This window comes from Dromaius novaehollandiae, chromosome 3, assembly GCF_036370855.1.
Source record: "Dromaius novaehollandiae isolate bDroNov1 chromosome 3, bDroNov1.hap1, whole genome shotgun sequence".
Taxonomy (NCBI): domain Eukaryota; kingdom Metazoa; phylum Chordata; class Aves; order Casuariiformes; family Dromaiidae; genus Dromaius; species Dromaius novaehollandiae.
In genome coordinates this window covers 110338541-110366217 of record NC_088100.1, presented here as the reverse complement: position 1 = coordinate 110366217, position 27677 = coordinate 110338541, and the positions used below count along the sequence as shown (strand labels likewise).

General features: G+C 38.0%; 1 protein-coding gene across 24 annotated transcripts in view; it reads right to left on the bottom strand.

The window, feature by feature from the left end:
* NRXN1 (neurexin 1) overlaps nucleotides 1-27677 on the bottom strand; it is a 719531-nt gene that overhangs the window by 219548 nt on the left and 472306 nt on the right. For all 24 annotated transcript variants that reach the window (XM_064509774.1, XM_064509775.1, XM_064509766.1 and 21 more), the window contains one exon: nucleotides 7262-7443. In XM_064509774.1, the coding sequence (XP_064365844.1) occupies nucleotides 7262-7443 (182 nt within the window). The remainder of the gene's footprint in view (nucleotides 1-7261; nucleotides 7444-27677) is intronic.

The following is a 27677-nucleotide window of genomic DNA, read 5'->3' as shown; positions in this document are numbered from 1 at the left end:
CATGAAAGGAGCAGGATGCCTAAAGGATTTATGAAATTGGTAGAGGAAGAAGTAAGAACTTCTATTCATACCAAGACAGAGTGAGAAGATGAAAGGAGCTGCTTCCCTCAACCACATTTCTGGGCTAAGCAAACAGGAAATCATGGCTAGGAGATCAGAGCTGCCCCACTGTTAAAACAGAGGTACCATGCTAGCATGAGGATTTCTCTTTGCAGTGTTCCATGACTGCAATCACAGCCAAACCCTTGAACTGTATCAGCTCACCGAATTCTGTTCATTTTTTGGCCTATCAGTAACATATTAGTCTTTTCTGTTCCACTGAGAATTAGCATGTTTCTCTCAGCAATTTGGCCTATTCATGGCAAGAACTGACCACTGTCGCTCCACGCTAAAGCCTGCTCAGGTTAAAAAAAAAAAAAAAAGAGCAATTTTCTTTGAAAAACAGCTTTTGGATAACAGACTGTGCCGAACATTCAAGTTCAGGCATTAACAAACAATTTACATTATAAAATCCTTTCTGGAGTTTTTTAATTGATCTCTCTGCTAATACAAAACTGTGACGTCACTACATACTTTCAAGGCATAGCTTGACCGTTTCACTGATTTATTCATTTTTTTTCCGGCAAACTCAGATCTTTAACCTCATCAGTGAGGTAAATGATTGCTCCATTTAGCACAGATTCCCTAGATTAATTCATTGCTCCCATTCTAATTAACTTACATCTGTGTACATTGAATTGCATTCTCACCTGCCTGTCTATTCGCATAAATGATTCTTTTTTGATTGCACTTCTTTTCATTATTCAAACCCATAAGCAAGTCTGGAAATCTTTCTTTCAGAGTAATTTTTCTTCAAACAGTTTATAGATTAACACATAGTCTGGTTGCTAGGTTTTTATTCCCCAAAGAGAAGAACACTCACTGCCCACAACAGTTAAATTTCCTACAGTATTTCCCATAAATATATATAAAATTTAAAAAGGCACAAATAAATATGCATATAAGCATAATAAATTAAGCAGCATCAAATATTAGCAGAATTCTGGTTTAGATAATATCAGTCTTAAGTAATTTTGTGCATTAAAGTGGCAGAATGTTAAACATCACAATCCTGCTAACCATCATGATCCATAGTCTTTCCAGAGCTTCAGAGTGAGGCATCACTGAGACCAACTGAGCTGATAAGATATAGGCCTGATTTTCAAGGTGCTGGCTATATTCAGCTTCCATTGACTTCAGTCATTCTTGCACATGCTCAGCACTTTTAGATCTCTGAAACCTAGTTCTCCTGTTTTTTAGCCCTGCCTGGATGTGATCCTTACATTTTAAAGTCATTACCTTTTCTTGCATATACAAGCCATCACTGTCCTTAATGAATCACAGCATTGCACAGGTACACATATAAAATAAGGAATTCTATATTTGAAAGCCGATTTTTAGAAGAAACATTGTCCTGGGAATATTTTTAAATATTATTAAATTCTTCCTGGGAAAATTAATTAGCTCCAATATGAACCATTAAAATCCAAGGGATTTTTACCAGCAGTTTCACTTAAGGTACATTCAACTCTCCAGGCATTGATCCAAATACAACTAAGTCAATAGGAATCTTTCAATTGATTTTCCATCAGATATTTAGCCCAAGACATGTGAAAAGAGAATAATAAATTAATCTTAAGACTTTGCAATTTTTGTTTCTTGTATACTCACACATAGAGGTCTGATCTGGTTTTACTGTGAATGTGATTACTCTAACTCTAGTTTTACTTTAAATTATTTCTATTTGCTTGTAGGAAGGCCATTATGTTGGCATAAATTGAAAGTGTCTGTATAACATGTACATCTATAATAAAATCTAGAAGAATCAGCTATTAAAAATCTGGTGCATAACAATACTGCATAAGTGAAAGAAAGAGGGAGAAGAACAGTAAATAATGGTCTTTTTCAGTTTGCCAACAGTTCCAAAGAACTGAGTAGGGAAAATATTGAGAGGACCTTCCCAGAATTTTCGATGAACTTAAAGCTGAAAACCAAACCCACCTGATACCAGTATTAACTTTGGACACAAAAATCAAGATTTCATTTGAAGATACTAAATATTTCCCTAGTTTTTTAAAAAATGGAAGTAGAGTACATCATGTACAAAAATAGAAAAAATATCTCAAAAAATGGGGAAGCAAATGACTCTGTTTTTAAAGCTTCACTGTTTTTAAATGAAGAAATTTTTTGAACCAAAGTTGACACAAATTCACAAAAGCTTTCATCTGAATTTTGTCTGCATCTTTCTCATGGAAGATGTTTCAGATGATAATGCCTTTCCTCAATATACATTTTAATAGATATAATATATAAATAGTTGAGACAAAGAGCACAAACTGAATTTATTTGTGATCTAAAACCCAATTTTCTATAAGGCATGCTATATTTCCTCTTATATGACTGTTTACCTAGTCATTAATCATAACTGTGAGGGCTTTACAAATACATTTTGAAAATCTAAATATAATATTGATTTATCTATCATACCAGTAACGCTGCACCTTCAGAGTATTCCAGATTAATTGTGACTTCTATTGCATATATTCGTATTGTCTGTCCTGTCATACCATTTATTTCCAGTTAATATGTTACTACAGCTTTAAAAATAGTTCCCCACACTTTCCCATCACAGTGTTAATCTTATCAGTTTACAGCTTCCTTACGATATTTTTCCAAATAATATTAAAGATAATGGGAAAAAAATAGCTGCCCTGATACTCCCACAATTGGTAGCCCTTGAGTCTAGTGATTTCTTTTTAGTGTTGTACATATACTATATCTTCTGTGGGATTTTCACCCTTCTCCCACTGGAATCACGGGGATTTTCTCCCCAGCCTCACCAGGAAGTGGGTCAGGCAATGTTCGCTGCCACATCCGTCTTATTTCTGCTGGTAGCACATATGGATGTTTGTCGTCAGAACAAACGTCACCTCGTCACTTCACCTGCTTTAGCAGATCCATGAGATCCATAACTGAGCCTAAGTAGTAATTCATCACTCTGCTTGAGATTGTAACACAAGTGACTTCAGTTTAGCTTATGTAGCTAGAAGTGCCTTTTCTGGAACTGCAAAGATGTAAGATCTAAAATGCTCTATTGGCCTCGCCACCAATACAAACTTCCCAATCTGAATTTCAAAATTGGCAGTAACTATAAAGACAAAACATTGGTTTTGTGCTCTCAAAACATTTAGATTCTAATACAAATGGCACAAACAAGGAAGACGCAGAAACTGCAGACTGTTCAACATGCACACAAAATATTACGCTTTGGTATATACTTTGAAGTCTTCCACTTTAACAAATCAAAGGATGGCATAATTTGTACTTGAAACAATTTCTAAAAGTAGCTGAAGCCTATCAATAGAAATCTAACCTTCTTGTCTTTGTTAGCAGAGCAAATACTGCTTGTAGCACACTGGAGAATGCTGCTTTACTATACTACCAGCATTGCCAGAAAGAACAATTTAGTAAGATTTCTTAGTCCTTGAAGGCAGTATCTTTGTCTAATTTCTCTTTGTTCTTCACCACAGAAAAGCTGGAAATGCTAGGCTGTGACAGCAGAGTGTTTGTGCGAGACGATGACATATACATATCTACTCTTCTGTCTAATGATTTGGGAGAAGAGTAGAGGAAGAGAAAAAAAGCACAGCTAGGAACAGGAATCACTGACAGAATTGCCTGAGGGCTTTCAAAGTCTGTGAAAAACCAAGCCCAGAAGAGCCTGTGTGATTACCCGAACACTGCACAAATAAGCTGCTGCCTTTTTCCACTTGGTGTGGAAAGGGGTGTGGGTCATGCCAAGAGAAGGGAGAAAAAAAGGAGGACTACAGTACTTCTCAGGGCTGTCTGTCCTTCTTTTATCTGTCAACAGGAGAAGGAAGTGGCAGTAGAAAAGCAGACAGCTTGACTTTTAGACATGATATCTATTTCCTCGTCAACTAACTCGCCCAACAGGGACTGCACAGGAGACTACTTCACTTCCATAATAGAAGTCAAGTGATAGCTGTGAAAGCTAATTGCCGCATCTCAGGATCCCTAAATCATATTAGCATCCATTTATTAAAGCACAGAGATGAACATACATCATACATACACACAACCACCCTTTTATATCGAGGCTGCTGCAGTACAGGTGGAGTTTTATAACAATCTATCTTGGAATTCAAAATACTCGAGTTGGAACTATTAAACATCTGGTAGCAATGCAGACTCCGCATTATTTTAAATGTTTCCCATATTAACAATGGTTTTTTTGGGAGGTTAAATGATTACTTTAAATAAACATGTTTCTAACCTAACACTAAAGCTGTGATTCAGATGATCAAGTAGCAATTTTCCAAATCAGAATTTTTTACGAGCTTGATTTCATTATTAGGTTTACATCGCCTTTAAGTAAACAGAATAATAAGGAGGGCAAGCACACATTAAAGTACCATAATCAAACCTGTAATTTCCTCTTGCACTGCTAGAATGAAGAAGGTTAAGAGGAAGCTATCTCATGTCTCTGTTCTGAAACATCCCAAATAAGCACCCTCCCCAGCATGTTAGTAAAGGCCTTATGAGGCTTTATGATTTAAAGTTTTTAACTCGAAGCAATAGTTACAAATGTTCTTTGCCACCATACTGCTGAAAATACAATTTGAACCTATCATCACACATCTATCTCAAATTTTTCCACCAGAGAGGATCCAAGCTGGGTAACATGGAAGCTCCATAATAGACAAAAGAACCAGTTTCCATCATACTGTAAAACTGAATGCCAGAGTAATTAAACCTTAAGAATACACTTGTTATAATGTTATAGTCAGTATAAAACAGAGCTAAGTTATCCATGCATAGTGCATCCAAATGTACACGGGCATTTACCACAAATGCTCATGCATATTCATTATACAAACATATGAGTTGGTGCATGCAAAAGAACATGCAGAATTAGGTTTTTCCTTCCTTCCAGTTTTTCCTCCTTCCACTATTTAGAACTTATACATGTTTCTGGTTATTTAATAGATGAGCCACTCTTAGACATATCTCAACATTGGTGCAAGATGGAAGTTTTGAGTGACACAATCCGCCTTTTACCTTTATTATGGCTAGTTTATACAGAAGCTGCCAGCTACTGAAAAAAAATTAAACTTCATTCCAATAAAATTATTTTTCAAATATAGCGTATAGATAGGCCTTTCCATTTCTATGTTCTTCATTTTTATAAGCATGATGTTTCACAGTATCATGCTGAACTAAAACAGACCTCAGGTAAAATTCTCAGAAGTGCATACAGTTCCATTGACTTTAATAAGATGTACGTTCTTAGATAACATAAGCACTTTTGAAAATACTGCCTTCCAACTTCCTTTTGACTACTATCCTTACCTGTAATAGATTCTGGGAAATTATATCCCAGCAGTTTTCCAAGCTTTATCTAACACTGACTACCCTTTCAAATGTGTCAAGATTTCAGATCAGTTCCTTTGTATCTCCACTCTAGAGGAATGATAAAGAGAAGGGAGTTTCAGAAGGTCAGACTTCACTTCCAGTGAAATTTCTGCAAAGTTATCATGGATTTTGCTCTGAATCAGAGTGGGCTCCCTGGAGGTTCCCAGAGTCTCTTGCAAAGACAGGAGGAGGAAGCCTGGATCACCTCATGGAGCATGATGCTAACAGGCCTTTTCCCACTTCACAGAAGTTTCAGAAGACTGGTAAAGGATAATTTATGATTTTCCCCATCATTATTAAATTGGTAATGTTTATGATCACAGAAAACTCTCAATTATTCTTTTACTTTTGCCATCTGTTAGTACAGCATGGATGTAAGCTATTCTGGGAAAAACACCACTTACGACCTGGCAATGATTTTTGCACTTTGATCTCCAACTCATAATTAATGATCACAGTTTGTTTTGTTTTAAAATGGAAAAAACAAGGCTCAACAGAAGACTGCACAAATACTGCTTTGATAAACTTCAGATATATTAAACCTACAAGAAAAGCATTCTTTAAAGTACTACTGAAAAAGACAACACTGTGAGAAGAAAGCAAGTGCGCTCCACAGCGGGTGGACCTGGTCTCAGGTTGCAAAGGAACAGGCACCTGATGACTAGGCACCTGATGTGAGACATGGCTCTGCGGAGCAATTTTTTAAATTCTCTTCAGCAACCCAAAACTTGCCCTGAAAAATGTGAGCTCTCAGCTTTTCTGGCATCTGGCTGAATCATTGCTTGGTTCACATTTTTAAATTAAGATTGTACTATACCAGCCAGACATTTTTTCCATGCAGTTCAATGTAAGAAAAGGGTATAGACAACCTTTAAATTTCAGTTAAGGCCTTCTTTCTTTATTTACTCAAGTCAGGAAAAAAAAAATCACGTTGGGCCACAATGCAAGACTGCCTTTACAGAAATAAGGAACCTGGGAAGATTGAATACCATAATTCCCTCTAATTTAGTAGTGCTGCTCCTTATGATTTGAAAATGATCACTGCACAATGTTTTCTGAGGGTAAAAGCGTAATTGGTTATAGATCAATAAGTAATTTCTTTCAAGAGGAACTATTCTAGTTCTGAAAGTAGCAAGATTTTTAAATCAAAATCAAGCTAATACATTAACAAAGTTGAGATTAATCTAAACAACAAAATTTTATACTGCCATACTTAAGTTTATCTCAACTGATCATTTATTTATGTTGCCATAAAAATCCAGATGCTTTAAATTTTGATTGCTATTTATTTGCTTTAAGGCAGCTGAAATTACTTTTTTAGACTTCCCAGCATGACAACCTTCCTTTCTGCTTAAGATTTATCATCACGCAGCAATGGTGAAATCACAGGATAACTTCTAGTATTAAGAAGGAGCACAGTCAATTGTGGTACATTGTAATTCCCCCAACAGGTTTCAGATTAGATCCTCCAGAATGAATGCACCTTCCTCTAACATTGCTAAATTCCACTTTATGGAATTAGATTGCAGTAAACTGTTATATCTGTACAGGTACTACAATGTGATTTTTAATTGAAAAGCCATATAAGGTAGCACTGTATAAAGTAAGAGACATTTGGAGAATGTCTGAAAACGTAGAGCATTGTATGCTATAGGCCATTATCATCTAATCCACTCTTGACCCTAAAAGGTTAATTAACAAACTGCTGTACTTAGATTAAAAAGAAACGCCACAAATATAAGAACAATCAAGACAAAGAAATAACGTGCATTTGTTGAAAAATACTTACGATATGCAGCTCTAAATAATCTCCGAGCCCAGTAGAACTGTCCACTCGTACCAACACAGCTTCTTTTTGAACAGTACTAAACCCTATTGCCAGTCTGTCTGCACGAGTGCTTGGCCGATCGTTAGGAGGCCACGTGTAAGTGATCTGTCCACCACCTTTGCTAAAGATATATGTTGTTCCCGCTGCAAAACAGAAATAAAGAGAATTAGCTCCTTGTACTGGTGTAAACCCATATGGAAAGTATGTGCTCTACAAAAATCAAGATGTTCTCTTATAACAAATAATTCAAAAAACAAAACAAGACTATATTTCAACATGAAGGGGTCTTCAGCTCTCAAAAATTTGCAGTAAGCGAAATATTATGGCTTTTTATGTAGTACAATCAACACAATATAATTTAATTGCATGTACAGCTACTTAAAATACCATGGCTCTGATTCAGAAATACATCTCTATTCAAGAGAGTTCTTAAGCATATGCTTGAAGTTAAGAACATGTATCTGTGACATGCTGAGCAAGGATGAATTGAGCCCAGTGCTTTCAAAATGAGGCCTACACAGAGAAGAAATCAAGTAATTCCAGTAATCCCATGACTGACAACAAATGCAGCTCCATGTATCAATGTGGTTTATGCAAAGAAAATGCCATGCACTATATGATACATCATCATGCCCAGCGAAACAAGACATTAACAAATGCATTCAGTTAAGACTTTTACAGATCTAAGGTTTATCAACTTGTTACAGACAGGGGTAACAAATGGAAGGGTAGAAACATGCTTTACTTGTCATGCTGGGACAAAAAGATACCAATCTAGGATCTAAATAAGCAATGGCTTGTTTGCTGTTAATACTAATATGTAAGTTGCAAGACTGGAAATTTTTGCATATTATTCCAGAGTGCATTTACAAAATGTATAATCTATTTTCAACAAGTATTGTAATCTCAGACCACTTAACACTCAGGAGCTGAACTTCATCACCAATTGCTACCAGTATATTTCCTAGGAACTAAAATAGCAGCATATCCATTTAAAACTTGTATCCTAACAATACCATGTAGCATGCAAAGTGTGCATTTGATTATTCATTTATAAGGCCACTGTAGGCTGTCCACTTCTCTTTTGCAAAGATAGGTAAAAGCTTAGGGAGAGAGGTTACAGCATGGTAAATAGGGATGTCTAGTCATACTAGCTGTTCTAGGCTGGCTCACCTTGTGAATACCCATAAATTTATTATATGTAACTCAGTTTATTTCACCAAATACTCTCACTACATACTTTCCATGTCCACACAAGGACTAATGCATCGCAGCAAAAGAAAAATTGTCATGTTCTTACTTTCTTACGAGACTGACCAACAATTATGTGAGCATACAAAAGGATTTAAAAACCCACAGAGATATAGATTTTTAAAGATGAAAACAAAAAGTGCTGTGTACTCGCATCATTCCTTCAGTTTCCATATGTCTCAAAATCTTACTCTACTGTGGAGAGAGATTGGTTTGTGTCTCTCTCAAAATAAAAAAGGTTATTGGTCTTTTTGAAAAGATACCCTATATTTATTTCTAACTTCATTTTTCTTTATGGGATTACCTGACTACTCATTCATTTTTTTCCAGTACCATCAATTTTTAATATTTTATGCATTGTGCATAGAACTTAAAACTGTAAAACTCATTTTAAATCAACAGTCTTGCACAATTGCACTGTGCTTCAAATAAATCCCTTGGCTTTTCTCTCTTCATGGCAAAATACCAACCTGCATGTGTGGTAGGAAAACTTGTCAACTTTCTTTAGCAAAGACAAACACAGCAACAGATCCAGTATCTAAGGTTCCCCTTATGCTCCAAGAGAAATCAGAGTTGATCATCATTATAAGGTGTTGTACAAGTGTAGTGAAGGTAGGGGCTGTGCCATACAAAGGGTTGGTTATGGATATGGGCAAAGGGTGTCTGGTTGTGGGATCTATGTGACAAAAAACTAACCTCCCTCTGTCCCATCCCTGTTTTTCCATACGCAGTGCTGTGAAATGTGCAATATGCTGGTGCACGCTATTAAGCAAGGATGGCTGAATCTCCAGGGCTGGTGCGCTGCAGCACCAAGACATGGTAGACAGGCAGTATCACTCCTGATGGTCCCAAAGTTCCCCTCTTTGCTACTAGCGTTGATTTCAAAACTTGAGTCAAGGGGGGAGTGACAGACATTGGATCCTTACACATTAATGACACACATTAATGACACATTAATATCCCTAGCAAAAGGATTTACTCTGTTTTGCTGAAAAACTGAGGGCTTGATCCAAAGCTCATTCAAATTAGTGATAGTTTTTTTGCTGACTTCATAAAATATCATGTCAGGCCATGAATGAGGTTCTTGTAAGGAACAAAAATGGGAAGGCTAAGAAAAACAACTCCGTACACTTCAGTGTCACAGATGATACTGTTAAACAGTACATAATATTTAAGTGGGAGGGCAAAATTCTCCTTTTCTTGGTTGTAGCAGATGTGTTTCCTGAATAAAGATGACAAAGAAAAAGCCTGCCAAGTGATGGTGGAGTCATATTGAATATAATGACTCAAAAGTAAGTCTCCAGATCTGAATAACTCTCTTCATGTTCTTATTCATACGTAATCTGGGTCAGTTTTTTGCTAAGTACTGCCCACGAAATAAACGGATGAAGAGCAATTCATTGCATACTACTGCTACACTGATGCCAACGTCAACATTAGTAGAGCTGGATAAATCTTGCTGCAGCTCTCAAACTACTCAGAATCAACATTAAAATTAAAAAACTTATCTTTTATCCAAAGTAACATGTGGTTTATGTTTTTTTATGTCAAAGCTTTGCCTTCTTCATAACTGCCTATTTTGTAGCTCCTCATACTAGCTGAGTGTCTGATAACAGGCTAATTAATCTGTGTTGATGAATACAGATCCGCCTTTGTCTAAGCTACACAGGGAGTCACATTCTTTGAATTTCCTGTATTAATTATGAAAAAATGGGTCGCAAGCCATTTGAGAATAGGTCCTCTAGTATTTATATTTCAAGAAAGACAAATATAATAATGTAAAATTTATTACTCAGGGATTGATCTCAGCTTACAGCCCAAACTCCCATTAACTATTAAACGCTAGAAACTTAGCAATTGTTCAAAACCACCCTGCTTACTATCAATTTCAGATCTGTTAAGAAACAACAGAGGAAACCTAATTCACTCGCTCCACAAAGGCTTTTATGCTCTCTGACAAACCTTATAATGTCTCCGCCATTCTTTCAGAGCATTGCCACTAAAAAACAGTCATCTTCCTTTTCTTTTTTAGCTTATGGCGCTGTGTTGTTTGGGATTTATCATCTCAAGAGAATTGAAAGCTGCAGAATTAGAATGTCAAGAATAGCAATGCCATCAGCACAGCACTTCTAAGTAGGCAAGTTTGCAACAAGCCGGTTATATCTCTCCACTGCAGAATTTTCTGCATAATTCTTTATGTGTCCATGCGTCTATACAATGTTTAGGAAAAATGTCCCTACAGCTCTTTGAAATTCTTAGCCATGAAAGCATGGTTACTGTTGTAACAAACTGCCAGTGGTCAAGATACAGTAATGGTTTTTAATGGCCTGGGTCTCTCAAGCCCTACTTGTTTGCAAAATTCATCTCTATGAAATAGCGTATTCATTTCAGTACAGCCTGGCAGCAACTCAAGGACATCTGCTTACCTATACAGTACTGAAGAGATGAGTATTTTGTTTAGTGCCCATTTACTGTATCTCTTATTGTGCGTCACTGCAAAGCTTTTCAATGTTTATTGCTCTGAAGTCAAATCCGATGGAGTTCAACAGTTTGCTCAAATCAAGCAACAAAGCCACAGCTTTCTACATTCCTCATATTCATCCCAATTTTGTGTTCCAGATGTATTATACTGAAGGCTAATGTACATAATTCCATTTTTTCCCTTATAACACTAGTAACAATGTTTATTTTCAACATGAAAATGGCAGCTTTCAAATGCTGATCAAGTGCAAGTGATGGTTTTATTGAGCTCTGGAGCCCAATGAGCTATGATTCCACCAGATTATTGCTGGAAACTGAACGACTGAAGCCTTTAAATTTCAACAATGAGCACTGCTAGTTGCCCTTTCATTAACACTAAAACTATTTTTAGCTATTATAAAAATATGAAGGGTAAACATTACCGGTTATAACAGGAAATTATCCAATAATGTAATTTTCTTCCTTCTCTATGTTACCAGTACTTTACTTCATTTTGGGATAGAATGTGAACCCACTTATTCCCACAGGTAAGTACTTACTTACATTGATAAACCCACTGAATCCAGTGAGACTATTTGTGCAGATTACTGTTAATTACCAAGAGTGAAGAGTTCACAATAGAAATCTATATATACACCTATACAAAAATGTCCGTATGGAAGTATTTTAATCACACTTGCTGTGTTGAGGGGACCAAATGAATCTCCATTTAATAATTCTTTTTACAGTTTCATCTTCATATTTTCATCCTGCACACAGCTGAGATTTCAGAAAAACGCACAAAATTTTCCATACACAGATTTGTACACATTTTCTGATGTAAGTACAGAAAAGAATGCTTGAAGTCTGAAACATGACCTTGCTGGGGGGATAAGGGGGCTGTTTAAAAATTAACAGTTTGGTAGATTAAAAAACGGCCCTTTAGTGTGTTTCTTCTTAGACTCTGATTTAAGTGTTATTAATTATTTACACAGAACAGAAAACATATGCCACAGGGCTGAGATGAGAAAGAATGGCCATTAAGGTTAACCACGGGAAGAAGATGGGAAGGGCTGCTGAAAGAATTATTTCAAACTAAAGATCGTACACAACTGAACACTTCCCAATGGCATCCTGGTACATTCTCTCCCCCTAACCTGGGCAGGAACATCAATACAGATTGTAACTGTTTCACGGTAACAACTACATCAAGCTTTTCCGAGTACAATTCATTTAAAAACAGAACAGGTATATCGGAGGCAGAAGAAGTTTTTCAAAGGGACCGTTGCCTGTAGCCCTCCAAGAGCTGGGGTGCTTTTTGGGTGGGGGAGCTGTTGTGCTTTTTAAAAAAAAAACAAACAAACAAAAAAAGGACTGTGTGCTGCTATTGTGGGTAAGAACAGAGAAATGCTGTCCCCTTGTTAGGCAGGCTTCCTCTTAGGCTCCTGGATGATGGGGTCTCAGATGATGGGGTCTGGCACCGATAAAGCCTGTTGCTGGGTTTGGTTATGAATAGCCTCATTAATGATCTCCTCTTGTTACTTCCGATAAAGATACTGATGAAAATAAAGCCAACTGAAAATGTCAACCTGCCTATATTCAGTCTTCGGTGGGACCCACATTTCACTGTGCCAGAGCCAAGTTCTAAAATTCCGATTTTCTGCAAATCTGCAGGTTTTTAGCGAGTCTGAGGCCACATCATGTTTACAGTGGCTGCTGCAAGCTGAATCTCTAAACTTCCAATACTGTCTATGATACTACTGAGGCACCTGTAGTCTCTGGATACATTAATACTGCACTGGTTGTAATCTAGAATTGGAGCCTATTTCATAGCATGAGACATGACTTAAAAGTTACAGTCAAGAAGCTAGTTTTACCCAGACAGTAACCATATGAATAAAAGCTCAATTAGCTCAAGCACGAGCCACAGCAATTCACCAAAATGAGTCAAGAAAGCAGTATCACCAATATGTACAAGATGCTGAAACAGAAGAGCCCTCAGTTCATTGCTGCTGTCAGCTGCCTCTTCCAGTTTGTCTATTAAAGTCAATGCCAGTATTAAAAGGGTAGAGACAAGATACAGCCTTCTACCCTTGATAAAGAGAAACCATGCGGTATAACTACCATTAATTCAAAAGCAGCTTTACATTGCAACATAGAATTGTTCTACCAAAACCACTCCAAAGACCCTGATTTGCCTTGGCAGACCCCACCACTTTTTTTCAATACACCAAATCCAAGTTTAATAGAGATCTATAAAAAAAGTACTGTGCATGGTTTATTATATTCAGCTATCTTCCCCAAGAGCCATCTCAAGTTAAAGGTCTGGGCAATAACAGAACAACACAGCCTAAAGTCAAGCTGAGCATCCTGGCCTTTGCAGTGACATTTACTGCAGATTCAAGGCAGTAACAAAGAAGCAAAGTCTTTATCTCAAACCACTACAGTTGCTATAGGTAGCTTAATCAGCTCAGCACTATGTCCTTCCCTCCCTTCTTCCCTCCCCCAACCAACCAACTGAACAAAAAACAAAAAAATCCCTCCCTTCCTACTCCTCCTTTCCTCCAGTCTATGGCTATGGTATTAGGAGGGTACCATGGTCTGGAAAATCTTTTGCAGGTGACACAATAGCATTGTCACCCATATACAACAACCTCTAGGGTCTTCCCACAATTTGACTTTCTGATAACAGACCCCTGACTGAAAGGAGTGCTCGACATGACACCGGCCATTGGCTTCACTAATGAAAATGAATCTCCACCTTTGGCTCCAGGCAATTGGACTGAAGCATGGTCTGATTCAAAATAAAACTCTTGTTTGAGTCAAGGCATCAAAAGGTTTTCCACTCTACACTGCCAGAGGCCACTGAAGCACTAAGGACTGAAATCTCCACTCCTTTATCACTGCATCAGGAACCGGCATTATATTAAGTCATCAGTACTGATTATTGCCAAGTTGGTTCTAGGGCCTCAGCCTTCAAACATCAAAAAAATTAGTGAGGAGACACTTCAGCATGCCTGCAACGCAAGAGCAAAAAAAAAAAAAAAAAAAAAAAAAAAAGAGATTACAAGTGGAGACCTTGAATTTGCTGAGAACATAGTGGAATGCTTTGCCATTAAGTCAGTCCTGTCATATCTCTCTCAGTCCAAATACATGTCGGTAATGCAAGAGAGAAATGCTTTGTCCATGCAGGGAAAATATCAAACATATTTAAGACCCTCTAAACGTTAGCTTCTATACAAACCCTCCTTGTTTGTATCTTTGTTGTTTATATCTCATCATTGATATCGTATGCTGCATGCCATAATAAAGTGGGAGAAAATTTACCCCATCACAGTTCCAATTGCTTTTGGAATTTTAATTTCTCAATTTCAAATGTAAAGTCCTATTTTTATTAAGTTTTTCTAAGGAGAAGAAGCTTATGCAGTTGCACTATACATCCACTGTCCTTGCTCATCCTCCAATAACCTTCCAATCCAACAGCCAGGTTCAGCCAAATTTGAGAGAGGAGGCGGCAAAAATTTCAAACACAATTAACTCTTAGCAATTGCATGAAAATTAGTGGCTGGCTAAAGAAGAAATCTGCAGAGCTCAACCACTGTACTTTCTGTACGGCAATAACCTGCAGGGCATTTGACAGCTGTATATTGGTGGGGCAGTCGATACACTCAATGCACTATGTTAGCCAAATAGCTGTGCCACTCTCACAGCGTGTCACCAGGAGCACGGGGAGGAAGAAAGGACAGAAGCTGCAGTTATTGGAAGGAGAGATGGAAACATCTGGGAAACAAGGCACCATTCCACAAGAAATCAGGATTCGTTAGTTTTGCTGCTCTTGGAACAACTTGTTCCTATAGAAAGCTGAAATATATCATGTGTGTATCACACCTATAAGCTCTATTGCTTTCAATAGGGTTACTAAGAACTAAATATAATAGGGTTATAAAGAACTAAAACCAGTGAGTAAGGATGACACAAAAGATGTGTACACCCATACAGAATTAACCAGCTTAACATCAGGATTACAAGTTAGCATCATTCATACCATTGTAAATAACATAAATGGTTAAAATCAATGTTTCAAAGGAAAAAAAAAAGATTTTCCAACTGGAATGGTATCTTTACTCAAATCAAGTAGCATTTTACACCTTGAATGACCCCTTTGATTTAGACTGGATCATTTACCTGGAGTAAAGTACTACTCAGCTTGAGTGGGTATATCAAACTAAGAACTTTCAATGGTGTTTAAAATGAATGTAATTTTGAAAGGACCGTGGCTAAGCAATAGCTAGCTGAAGGGACTGCTAAAATAATGTTGAAATTGGAGTAGCTGTTCATCTGACTTTTTAAGACAACATGAGTCAACTTAGAAAATGCCAACAGAATTGATAATATTTAGGCACTGATTCTGTGAAATTATTGTGATTATCTTTGAAATGTCCGCAATAAAAAGTTCTGGGTTTGTTTTAGTCTCATCAACATATTCATTCACCCAAAAGCTATGACTTCCTTTATGAAAGGATATAGCCTTTTTAAAGCAAATCTGACACAGACTGGTAAAAGACCATTATTGCTCATCTCCAGTATCTCTTAGTTCAAAAATTTTTACTTGCTGCCTATTACCTAATACTTTTTCAGCATGGATAGCTGTTCAAAATGAATTTAGAACATTTCTGTATGAAATGTAAGCCAAGTAATTCCCCATTATTGTCTTGCATCTTTATGTAATGTGGATGGTTAGAAAATGATATATTTCTGAAATCAAAGACTGCTTTAAATGTCATACTGCAGCCAACATGAAACATTTTAATCCATTATAACTCTATTAAAGGTAACAAGGATACAACGTGTCTGACTCTGAAAGCTTGCCAAAAAGTCAGATGGAAATTAAAAGTCAAATGTCTATAAATAAGGGAAGGTTTTATTCCTCCTACAACCTTGCCAACATATAGTTAAAGATAAATTTCTTGTGCAGTATCTAGAGAGGTGGAAACTGCTTTGTGGGGAAACACATGTGAGAAAGCCATGAGATGAAAAATACTTTAGGATAGATGCAATGCAAAGGCATTATCAGACTGCAGAATGAAACTACTAAACTCAGGTACTCTTAAAGACAACAGGACTGTTCTGGTCCCCACACTCCTTACATTAGGAAATGTCAAGGCCTCATATTGCCATTTAACCACTATTACAGTAAATGCTATTAAAATAAATGGTACCTGCATTTGTGGGATGACGGGACTGCACATTCCACTGATTTGCTTCTTATGGCTTACTAGTTGTGCCAACATACAAAAAGAATGTAGTTAAGGGACTGGTTAGCTGAAGGGGTTTGTAACAGGATGCAGAAATTGGGACATCAGCTCAAATACTACCCAGGCTGATGGCGACCAAATGTTGTGGCCAATGTGAAATCATGCAGTGGTTCCAGTCCAGGGACCTTTCAAACTCAACAGATACCTGGCAAAAGTTAGAAGTTCTGCAAGCCAACTAACTTGAGCTGATGGCATTACCAAGCTCGCTGACTAAACTGGGAGGCCTGTAAGCTAAAAACAAACTGTTTACGCACCAGAATCTGAAATGATCTTACAGAAAAGTAACTCGGCACAGATGTTCATGTACACCACAAGTCAGTAGCAGAAAACCTGGATTTCAATTTGAGGTTGCTTTGTCTCTATATGGATCCATCAAAAGAGATGGCTTTTCAGAGAAATAGTAACAATAAAAAACAAATATGCCATTATTTCATGCAAAACAGTGTCTGAAGCAATGTTCTTATCCAAGCAACTACAGCAATGTCCTGATTTTCAGAAGTATCGTGGCATTTCTGGTAACCTTGAAAAATCAACCCCCCAATTTTAGTACTTAAAAGGGGTTTAGGTGTTTAAATGAAGATACAAGCATTTGAAAAGACCAGCCTTAAGTTATTTTATAGTGTTAAAATGGGCAGGAGGTTTGCTTCAAATCTATAGTGTATTTCTAGGCTAGAGACTTTTTTTCTTTTTGTTTCATTTGAAATACAGTCTTATTCGCTTCCTTACTAATACTCCAGCTACTCTTTCTTGCATTCAGTTGGTTATTTTTAAATGGCATTTATATTATCTTACCTAGTAAATTGTGCTTCTCATAATTTACTCCAGAGAAATCCTAACATACTGAGAGAGCTTTCAAAAGTAGTAAAAACTTTACTTACAAGAAACGCATAACACGTGCTGAAAATAAAAGCATTGCTAACTACAAGCCTGTTAAATTCACTGAAAAAATGATACACGCACAGCACGAATGTCAGATGCTAGGTAAAGACAAGATGATATTGTTAATTGCAGCAGAAACATGATACTGATAAGGCTGCAACTTGCAAGGTTTGCAGAGATGGAGCCTCTAGTGAAACCGCAAGTTGTATTATGGACAACTTGCAATGACGTTTGGTATTTTTTCTTTGTAAAGCTAGTGAAGAGTAAAATGTACAATGTCATACATGCTCTCCTATAAATAACTTAATTATTAGTAGTTAGCAGATAAAATAGTGTTGTGGTATGAACGGCACAGCTAGTTCTGAACATTTTCAAGTAGATATACACGGGCTGTATCTGAAGAAAAACGGGAGGAGCATAGTTTCTTAGTTATGTTACATCCTGAAATGCAAAAATAGCAACCATTCTTCTTCTAACAAAAATGAAATGACAGATACTAAATCTCTGAACAAACACAGCTTAAGCCTCTGTGAAGCACATGGATCCACCATTGCAGCAGTGCTTCAGTTGCTACAGGGGTCCCAGTGGTAGATCTGGCAGGGGGAAGCACTGATGAGCCGGCCACGTATTAACTGCAGCCTTGTAGCATTGTCTTTCTCACTACAAGCATGAGCAAGCTCCAAATTTCATGAAACATTTCATACAAAGTGTAATAATTGATACACAATCCACTAAATTTAAAAGCAAGACTAGTCTTCACCAGTATTACACACACACAAACTTTGGAAAGTACCCGGTAAAGAGGGAGTACAATGTAAAAATATCCGGTTGGGTCAAAAGCAAGCCCAGAAACAAGAACTAGCAAGCAGCTACAAATGATACTCTACCTGGAAAGACTTCCTGGTCATTATCTGAGGGATGAATTCTGGGGCATCCGTGCTTATTTGTTTCACCAAATTTGCACATAAAACAAATAGTGTGAACAAATAGGAACAAGCAGATCCAGTAGTATTTTTACCTTAAGAGTGATTAGACCACTAGAATAAAAGCTAACAGGGGCCAGCCAGGTTGGGCCAACTCACTTCTTTTCTATTTCTTTCTGTCCTACTATATAATAGATGTCCAGTTGTGGTCTGGCACAAAAATGCTACATGCCTTGCCATTATGATAATTGCTATCATTCTTCTTTGGGAAGTCCTTATGCTGTTGTTTGTAAGTGACAATTCACTGCCAGCTTCAGAGAAAAAAGAGCTGCAGTGAAAAATAAGCATCTTCTGCTCTTCAGTATTTGTTTTACATAGTCGAGCAATTAGGGAGCATGGCTCAACCACTGACTCCTGTAATGGTGTTTGGAAAGAGCCGGACACAAAAGCTCTGAGGCATAAGCTATTCATTCATCTCAATGGGAACTAACTCAAGTGTCAACTATGATATTTCATATGTCAGCACTACTAGCTATGACTTGGTTCACCTGTGGACACATGAAAAGTGAGCTGTTACCACACTCTGGAGACTAACCTAGTCTAATCAGGACATTGCTTTTGTGTAGGCCCTTCACTTCTGATGTTCTGGCTGGAAGAAATTATGACTGCTTCTATTTTGCAGAAATGGAGATCAGTCTTCAATAGTTTGAGAAGCCTTACTTTTTATATGTTACTGTAAAGTGTTTTCTTAAAGATGCTAAGAAACTATTAGTAATAACACTACTAGCTATATTAATAATAATACTGCATGTGGAACTCAGAAAATTATTCTGTGCAGAAATGTGCTCAGAAATAGCCCACTTTTCAATAAGCATTTGTCTAAGTTTGCAAAAAAAAACCAAATAAACCAAAAAAACCCCATTACCCAACAAAGGAAGGTGAAAATGAATGACTCCAACACATTAAACAGGTCTTTTTCAGAATCAGCTGAGGCATATTAATACAGAAGTCTTAAGGACTCCTGCACTACTATATTTCTTTCGCAGATGCACCTAAAGCTTCTGTTTCTACAGAAGTTTCTACATCTCACACAAAAAGTAAATCCGTCGAAGATGCCCTAAGATTAAAAAAGTGGCTGTATACCATTCGACTTGAAATTTGTTAAATTAAATTTTACAGTTCATAAGGGAAGGAGGGCTCTGTCTGTCTTATAAATGTTCATCTAATAAACATCAATCAGAAATTAAGAATCATTATTTAAATCGAGACGGTTTTGTTCATATCCTGTTTAGTTCTCAAAGGACTCTATATATTCCTTGCTCACGCTGGCTGAGCCTCAGTAAGATGGCTATTAAAGGAGAGGCGGGCTTTGTGATGACTTTGCTAGCATTTATAGTAACAATGCAACCTAAAAGCTGCAGCTAAACAAGAGAGTAGTATTTTTGGAATATCCTGCTGTTCTAAAGTGCACTGTGAATATTAACATATTCCAGTAAATTAGTTTGCACTCATTATCATAAGCAATTACTTACTGTTTAGATGCTGCTGATATTAAATTGGCAAGCAATTTGCAAGAATTAATACATAGCATAAAAAGCTTTTTGACATTCTAACAGTATGAAAAGACAAATGTTTCTAGAAACACAGTCCCTTATATACAGATGTCTCTCTGTATATAAAAATTTTGTGCGTCTCTTCCTAGCTGGCATCCTTTCTCCAGTACCAAGTGGATAATGACCAGAGGCTCAAACCAACTCTTTATAAACTTTGTGGAGTAAACTGTGGAGTAAATTATGAACACCTCAGGCCAAATGCAACAGTATCATCTCATTCACATGAAAGGAGAAACTATTTTCATGCTCATTTTTGAAAATAATAGTTCAGAAAATAGATCAGTGTGAAGTTCAGTTCTTTGCTCTCAAAGCTATTGCTTGGGCCTGGTGTCACCCTGTTAGATGGCACGGGTAAACTAACACCTGTGTCCTCAAGATGCAGGCAGGGCCAGCACAAGCTAGCTCTATGGAGAAGCTGTCCGACTGCAGGCAGCAACAACCTGAGCCTGTTTCTCTTCAGCCCAAGCAAGTAGTAGTTCCAAACGAAATAACTGCAGTTACCTCCAAGTAAAAACCAAAGCGAGAGAAGAATGAGACCTTCTTCTGTGAAGCACATTTAGCGCATGTTAAACCGACCTTCCTAACATACATCCTAACAAAGTGTCCTTGACCCACAAAAAAGGCGTGAGCCAAAAATAATCCCAGGAGCTTTGCAGGGAGGCGAGAACAAGGGGAGACCAGGGGGAGCGATCTGCCTTGTTACTGGGTTTACCTTTTGGCCCATGCTTCAAGCGCCTGGGATCCTCACTGAGAAACCCAGCAGGCCTTTTTGGCCCATGGTTCTCCATTCTCCATGCAGCCCCCCCAGGTGCAGAGCCAGCAGCGAGGCCCTGCCGGAGCACTTCCAACTATTGGCTTGCTTATTGCGTCTACCTGCCCATTTGTACAAAACTGCCTTAAATGCGACCTTGGACCTTAACGGGGGCCTTGGGAATCCAGCATACCATAAAGAAAACACAGTAGTTTAAGTAATACCCAGAATATATCTCTAAAAATACAACTCATGATCTCAGGTCTCAATCCCTTAAGCTAGGTTTCAGTCTGGAACCAATTACTACAGCCATCTTCTATCTCATAAAACACACAAGACTGTAATAGAAACACTAATGCACCCTTAACTCTAGGAGTGCAATGGTCCCTGCCTGCCATGCTCGATTATGCACTATTCTATTATGCATTATTGGGTTGAAAACATCTTAGATAAAAATAGTCATCATTTTTTAAAAAATCATTTAATCAGTCCTTAAACATCTTTTACCCTTTTCAAAGCTGAAGCACTTTCTGCACCTTTTTTATTATTGCCTTTTAAAACATAAATTTTAAAATTATTCATTTTTTTTTTTAACTGAACCTTCCAGTTAGCCTTGTGAACTCAAACTGCATGAATTTCGGAGCTAAACATGATCTGTGGCTTTGTCTCTGAAACAAAGTATTGAAGTTCCAATCTGATTAACAAGCTCAATTTTTTGTTCTTATTGACCTTGAACAGTAGAACCATTCAGCAACTCTTTGTAATGAGACTACTTAGGATAAAGCAATACACTGCTCAAAGTAGGGCCTGAGTCACTCTGTATTTCCCCTTTCATCAATGCTTCATCAACTCTTTCTTCTAATCCTAATCTGCCAGAGTTTTGATGAATTGATTAACCAAATCTAAAGATGTGGCAAAAATGGTGAGCAGCTCTCACAGCCACAGGCCAGTTGTCCCTCTGAAGAAATACACAACCTTACAACTGATGCTCAGCATCCATGTCCTGAAGCTTTACTAACTCCTTGTACACTGACAAAGCAGGAATAGCAGCTTCAAATTACCTTCTGGTAAATACAAGATGATGTCTAGCTGCATTCAAGGAAAAAGAAAAATATTCTCATGAAGCCCAGAAGAGCAGCTCCTACATTTTCTGGAGAAATCCAGACTCATCTTCTTTCACCAGAAACTTGGCTGTTTAAGAAATTTAGCAGTTGGACTGTTAAACCTGAACCATAATGGAAAAGAAAAACACACGGCTATTTCTTTAAACAGTAACTGCTATTAACTGCTATTAAACCCCATTGATTTTTTTAGACTTAATCTTGACTTCTTTAAATGCTTGTTACGCAGACTCTTATCAGTGATGAAAATTGTCATTAATGTAAATTTCATGATCAGGAATCTTTCTGAGAGTTTCATAATCTTACAAAATCAAAACCTGAAGGAATCTGAACTTTCACTAACAAAAAGTAGATTTTTAGAACTAATAGCTGCAATGAAAATTTGTGTATGTGACCCCAAAACACCCTAAAGGTTCCTTAAGTATTAAGGAGGAACTCCTAATTATGTTTTGAAGCCATTGCTAATAATAAGGTATTTTTATGATCATATCAGTTTCCTTTTTAATGTCTCACAATCATGAACAGCTGTTCTGACAGTTTTCTGTAGGGAAGTAACAGCACAACTAATGCAAAGGCTGGTCCTGATTCTCTGCCACTGCACAAGATGCTACTAGGAACGGACACTTTCTTAACCTTCTTAACGTTTGTGTAACCTAACTCCATAAAAATCTACAGAACGGCAATTCCAGGCACAGATCTGGCATGGGTTTAGAGGAAAACAGAGGGTATACACATGCCATGAATAAGGGAAAGGTAAAGAAAAAGCTTTGAATTAGAGTCACATAGCATCTCTTCAACAGTAACACCAACAGACCTGAACCCAAAACATGCAAAATATTCACAAGAGGGCATGAGATTTACTTTCCTTCCCAAGACAGGACAACCAAGGAAGAAATCATGCCAAGGAAGAAAATATGACATAGATATTCAAATTACTACTTGAGATCCTTTATGCTTATGCAAACAGGTAGCATGTCTCAAAAAGATGTTGGACTTACAGAACCACTTTTGCTCTAATTATGCTGGTGGGTGGAAAAGTCTGCTTTTGTAACACGATAGCTCAATCTGATAAATTTAACAAAACTGTAAAGCGCAATCAAGTCACGAGCAAATATTCTGAGAGCATGTCAGACAAACCTAGATCCGTCAAGTCCCGGACTACGTTACCCCAAGTATGTTATCACTGCTTCCCTAGGCCAGCATTTGTGACCAAGAGACCCCCCGGTACAGCTGATGCAGCTGGATTAGTTCCTCCTTCTCTCCCAGAGGAGCTCAGATTGCCCCATCTGAGAGCAACTGACTCTCATCATCACCAAACCCACCCCCAGCCACAAAGAGCAGCCTTCTCCTAGCATCCATGCCACGACGTACTCAAATATTTTCTTCTCAATGGATTAAACTCATCATATAGAACAACAGTAAAGAAAGAGTGAAAGTTATAAAGGCTCAGGTAAACAGACCCCATGATGTACTGTGGTCATGCAGACCCAACTGATTGTCAGCTTCTACCGAACGCCACCTAATTAGAGCTGTTATCAATATGAAGGTCATGTCAAATGGTACTAAGCACGCCCTATACTTACACTGATATTCCTGTTAATGTTCATCAAAGTAATCCTGTTTTAAAAGGGATGATTACTCAGTACCATTATCAGTCTCAGCCTTAATATATTACACTGCCACTAATACACCGAAACCGCAACTACAGAAAAAGATTCATTATCTCAAGTGGAGACTCAGTATGAGCTGCATATGTTCCATACAAAATACAGTTTTTGCATGGGAAAAAAACATCATGTTTGAGCAAGACACAGTGCCCCTAACTCTTCCCTCTACCATATTTCAGCTTAGGAAGGGGACCTGGATGCTACATCAATAACTCAGGTTTATTAATTCTGGGCAGCACATAGTAAATTGCTTTCCGTAGCAACTTGTATTGATGGAAGAGAGCAATTGAGGAATTTTCTTCTCCTTTAAAGAAGACACTTCAGGTGTCACATCAGGTGTAACAATCAATGGTTCCCCTGCTTCTTTCAGTTTCTTTCCATGGTGGCAGTCATAAGAGATCATTTTAAAAAGAAGCCAAATTGGTATGTTTACCCTGCATTCTTCTATGCAATAGTTTGTACAGGAATAAAATACCATTTCATCTGAAAAGATCCTCAGAACTATTGTAGTTTGGGACTTTTTGCTGCAACGTATTTCATTTATCTATTTACACTCAAGACACACAATAAAAGAACACGCAGCCTGACCTTTGGACAACTGTCAGAAAGCACAACTCTGCAACTACAACAACTGGCGTGACCTTCCTGTCTATATACAGCAGCTAACAATCACACACAATAACAGAGAAAAAAGGTACCCTGGTGCCTGCGTAGAAAACTGGAGTCGGTCAGGCAACACAGCCGGTCCTCAAAGCACCTTCAGACATACGCTTTGTGATGCTTTCAGACTACCCTGGACCAAACAGACGAATCCCAGAGCCGTTCCCAGTGATGCCCTGCCAGCGGTGTCCCCCGGTTTTGCCAAAGGGGTTTCTGCCCTGCTGTAGCCATCAGCAACTTCTAAGCTTGCCTATGCACAAAAGCATGAGGCAAAACACAGCAAAGCTCTTGACTGCAGCTCAGCGAGAGTCTCAGACAGCAACAAAACACTGTGACAAGTGCACTGAGCGAGTACAAAGTCACTCTGTCCATTCAGATACTCTGAAACATTTCTGTAGCTCTCCCTCTGCCTTCCCCGATTCCGTGCTGGACCAGGTATCATCTACCTCTCTGCAGGCACCAGGAACACCATATTATGTGCTCCTCTGTAGTCCTCCTCTCTGCACAGTTGGGTGTGCACAGACCTGGTAAGAAGGATTTTGAGGCTACGGTTCCACTCACAGGGCCCTCAAACTCTGCAGTCTTTACTCAATGCACCGTTTGAAACCCGTGTAGCTTGTTCACAACCACACGCTCCTTGCAGCAAATGGGCTGCACATTATACACCAAAGTTTTGTTTCCAACAGATTTCAAACGCTCCACAGAGAGAGATGCGTGACAGCCCAAGTTCAAGCTGACCAAAAGCACATATTGCAGTAACGTACATGCTGGAACGTAAAAGGCATAACTGGATTAAAAAAAAGAAAAAAAGAAAAAATCCATCATGACTACTGTTAATTTCCTAATCCTACACTCCAAGTGAAATACAAGTAGCAAGTGTCAGTCATGCACTCTCAAAGGAGCAGAAATAGCCACCAACATATTTCCTGGTCCCTTTCTACAGTGCATCAATAGTGCCTTGGTTTTATTCGGAGAAGTATATAATGCAATACGCTGTGCCACTCAGAGGGCATGATGTTGATGTTACTGATTGTTTTTACACTACTGTAACTCCATTGTTGTCACCAGAGCAACTGAACTGCAAACAGATTCTAGATTAGCCTTTGAATATAAGACTGACATTTTAAATTATGCAGGTAGCTTTATTTCTGCTTTTCCATTTGACTTTTCCTTTTTAATAAACTCACTGCTATGGGACCTCTACTCAGTGGTCTTCCTTGAAAAATATGGGACAGAATACAGTCCATTAAGGCATTTATTAGTATTATTAGGATTTTATAACATGATAGCATAATCTGCCCTTTGCCTAAAGTAAACACTTTTAAAGGAAAGTCCACAGGGAGAGTAGAACTTCAGCATTTTTGAAAGTAGTGAATATTAATCAGATATACAGATAGAGGAAAATAAAATGTTATAGTAGAGAGAGCAAGCAGAATCAAAATAAAATAGTAGTGCATACTTCGGAGAGGAAGGTGGAGGAGAAGCAATCGAGGACAATCTGACAGGAGGAAAATACAACTGTTGCTAACAAAGGAGAGGAAAAAAGGGACAGAAAGGCGAACAGTTGGACACTTGCACTGAATTTAGCACCCTGGGAAAGGCGGAGCCAGGGGTTTCACACCTGGAGACTCCTGGCTCTCTTCTTTTCCAGCCTGGGAAAAGAACAGCAGGGCTTGGTGCTCTCACTCGTGATGTAAAGGTTTGTGGGCTGGAGGACACCTAGAGTCTTAATCACCATACCTGTGGTATTTAAACAGGTCTAACCTTTCCTATAATCTCTAAATCCTATGTCTATTTTATATTTGTAGTGGATCTGGTAGGCTTAAATTCTGGCCCACAGAAACTTTAACTAAACCTGGAGTGTCTATATGCTAGGGTTACGGATACCTGCTAACAACGCAGCTATTCATTTCTTGAGCACTAAAGAAAACACTATACAATAATACTACATATTTGGATTACATGAGACAAAGGTCATATAAACTGTGACTGTGGTAAAAGTGATCAATGCTGGCTCTTTTTCAATAGGCCTCTCACAAGGTCACTATCACAGGATTGGGAAAATAAAAAAAAGTAGCCTCTACAAGCACCTAAACTTCAGGCATCTAGTCTCAGCTAGGCACAGACAGGCAGGAAGCTTTAGCAAGGGATTCATTCTCTTCCTAAACTATTATTCTCTTCCATCGTGATTATTTTTGTAACTTTACATCTTTAATTAAAAATCAGTTCTTTCAAAGCAGTTTATAAAATTCAGTAACTACAATTTATTTGTAAGCCTTTTCTTTCCCTTTTCTTTCCGCCCGCAAACTGGCAACAGACAACACAGTAAGCACACTGCTAATCAACATCATCCTCCAACCACATCTGTCTTGCATTTGCATCACTCCAGTTGTACCTAACCTCACTCATTGCTTCAACAACAAAAACCCAGAAAATAAATATCTGAGGAGGAGTAAGGCAACAAATAAGACTTGTTCCAAGACTGGAAGAAGTCTGGAATAAATAACCAGTGGGACAGAATAACAGATGGAAAAAAACTTGCTGATAAACAAAAAAAAGAAGGCAGACTCAACAAAAATGACTTAGAATAATAACAGTGATTTGTTATATTGCCCCCAGCTTCAAAGAAGCCAAGCTGTCACTTGAGACACCTTTCCACTGAACATAGCTACGAAAGGAGAATCGAGCTGTGTGTTTGCTAAATGTGAGAGTGCTGCATGATGGAAGGTGTACATGAGGTTTCCTAAATATCCAAATGAAGGTATTTCTCTCTCCACAGAGGGTTATTGAGAGCATCTACATTTGGAATCCAAATCTCTCCAGCAAATAGATAAGAGACTCCAAAGCCCTGAATTAGATCAAGAAATTACAGCTCCAAAGTTAAGGCACTGTAAATATTTTCAAGGTATCCATAGACCCAATGCTACTGTCCCTGGAATAAACACCAAAACTATCCTGAGAAAGCATGATGTTTAACTGCACAATCTTACATATTCTTGTTAAATCAGTGTAAGTTGCACATAGTTGATTAGGAATCAAATGTCCACCTGTATGTTAAGAAGAAGTAATAAAGTCATGGGTTTTTTTCCATAATAGGGATGAAACATGTTCACTACCAGCAGTTAGTGTCCAATTTAAGTGCATCACTGAACTATCTTGCTCTTTGCAGCTGCATAAGCAATCCAGCAGCAGTGATGAATGACTGCAGATGAGTAGGTACATTAAGGCTACATAGCCAGTGCCTTCTGAGTTGCTGCTATTGTACAGATCTACTATAAACAGAAAAGAAAAAATCAAGAGGGGAGCCTCTGGGAGAAACAAAAACCAAGAGAGAAGTGCAGAGAGAGGGAATGTGGATTATGCTGCATCAGTGTGCGTGTATCACAAAGAGAATGAAAGGCAAATCCAGTGCAACCTGAAAATAGAAGAGGGGACATTTAGACCTGAAGGCATTACTTGGAATAGTATGCAAAGCAAAGTTAATCACTGTGAGGTTCAGCAGTAGAAAGAAAGAGTGTTTCAAAGGCTAGAAAGATACACTGGAAACTATCCATGGGGTATTATAGGATATGAACATTGAATAAAGCATAGAGAGAGAGAATTCTGAATTATTAAATAAACCATAAAAGAATATTAACACCTGATTAAATTATGTAAATGGCATAGGCGGAGGGGAAGAACCAGAAGGTGTGGAAGGTAAAGGTGGAAAGAAGGGGAAAAAATAAAGAGGTAAGCTA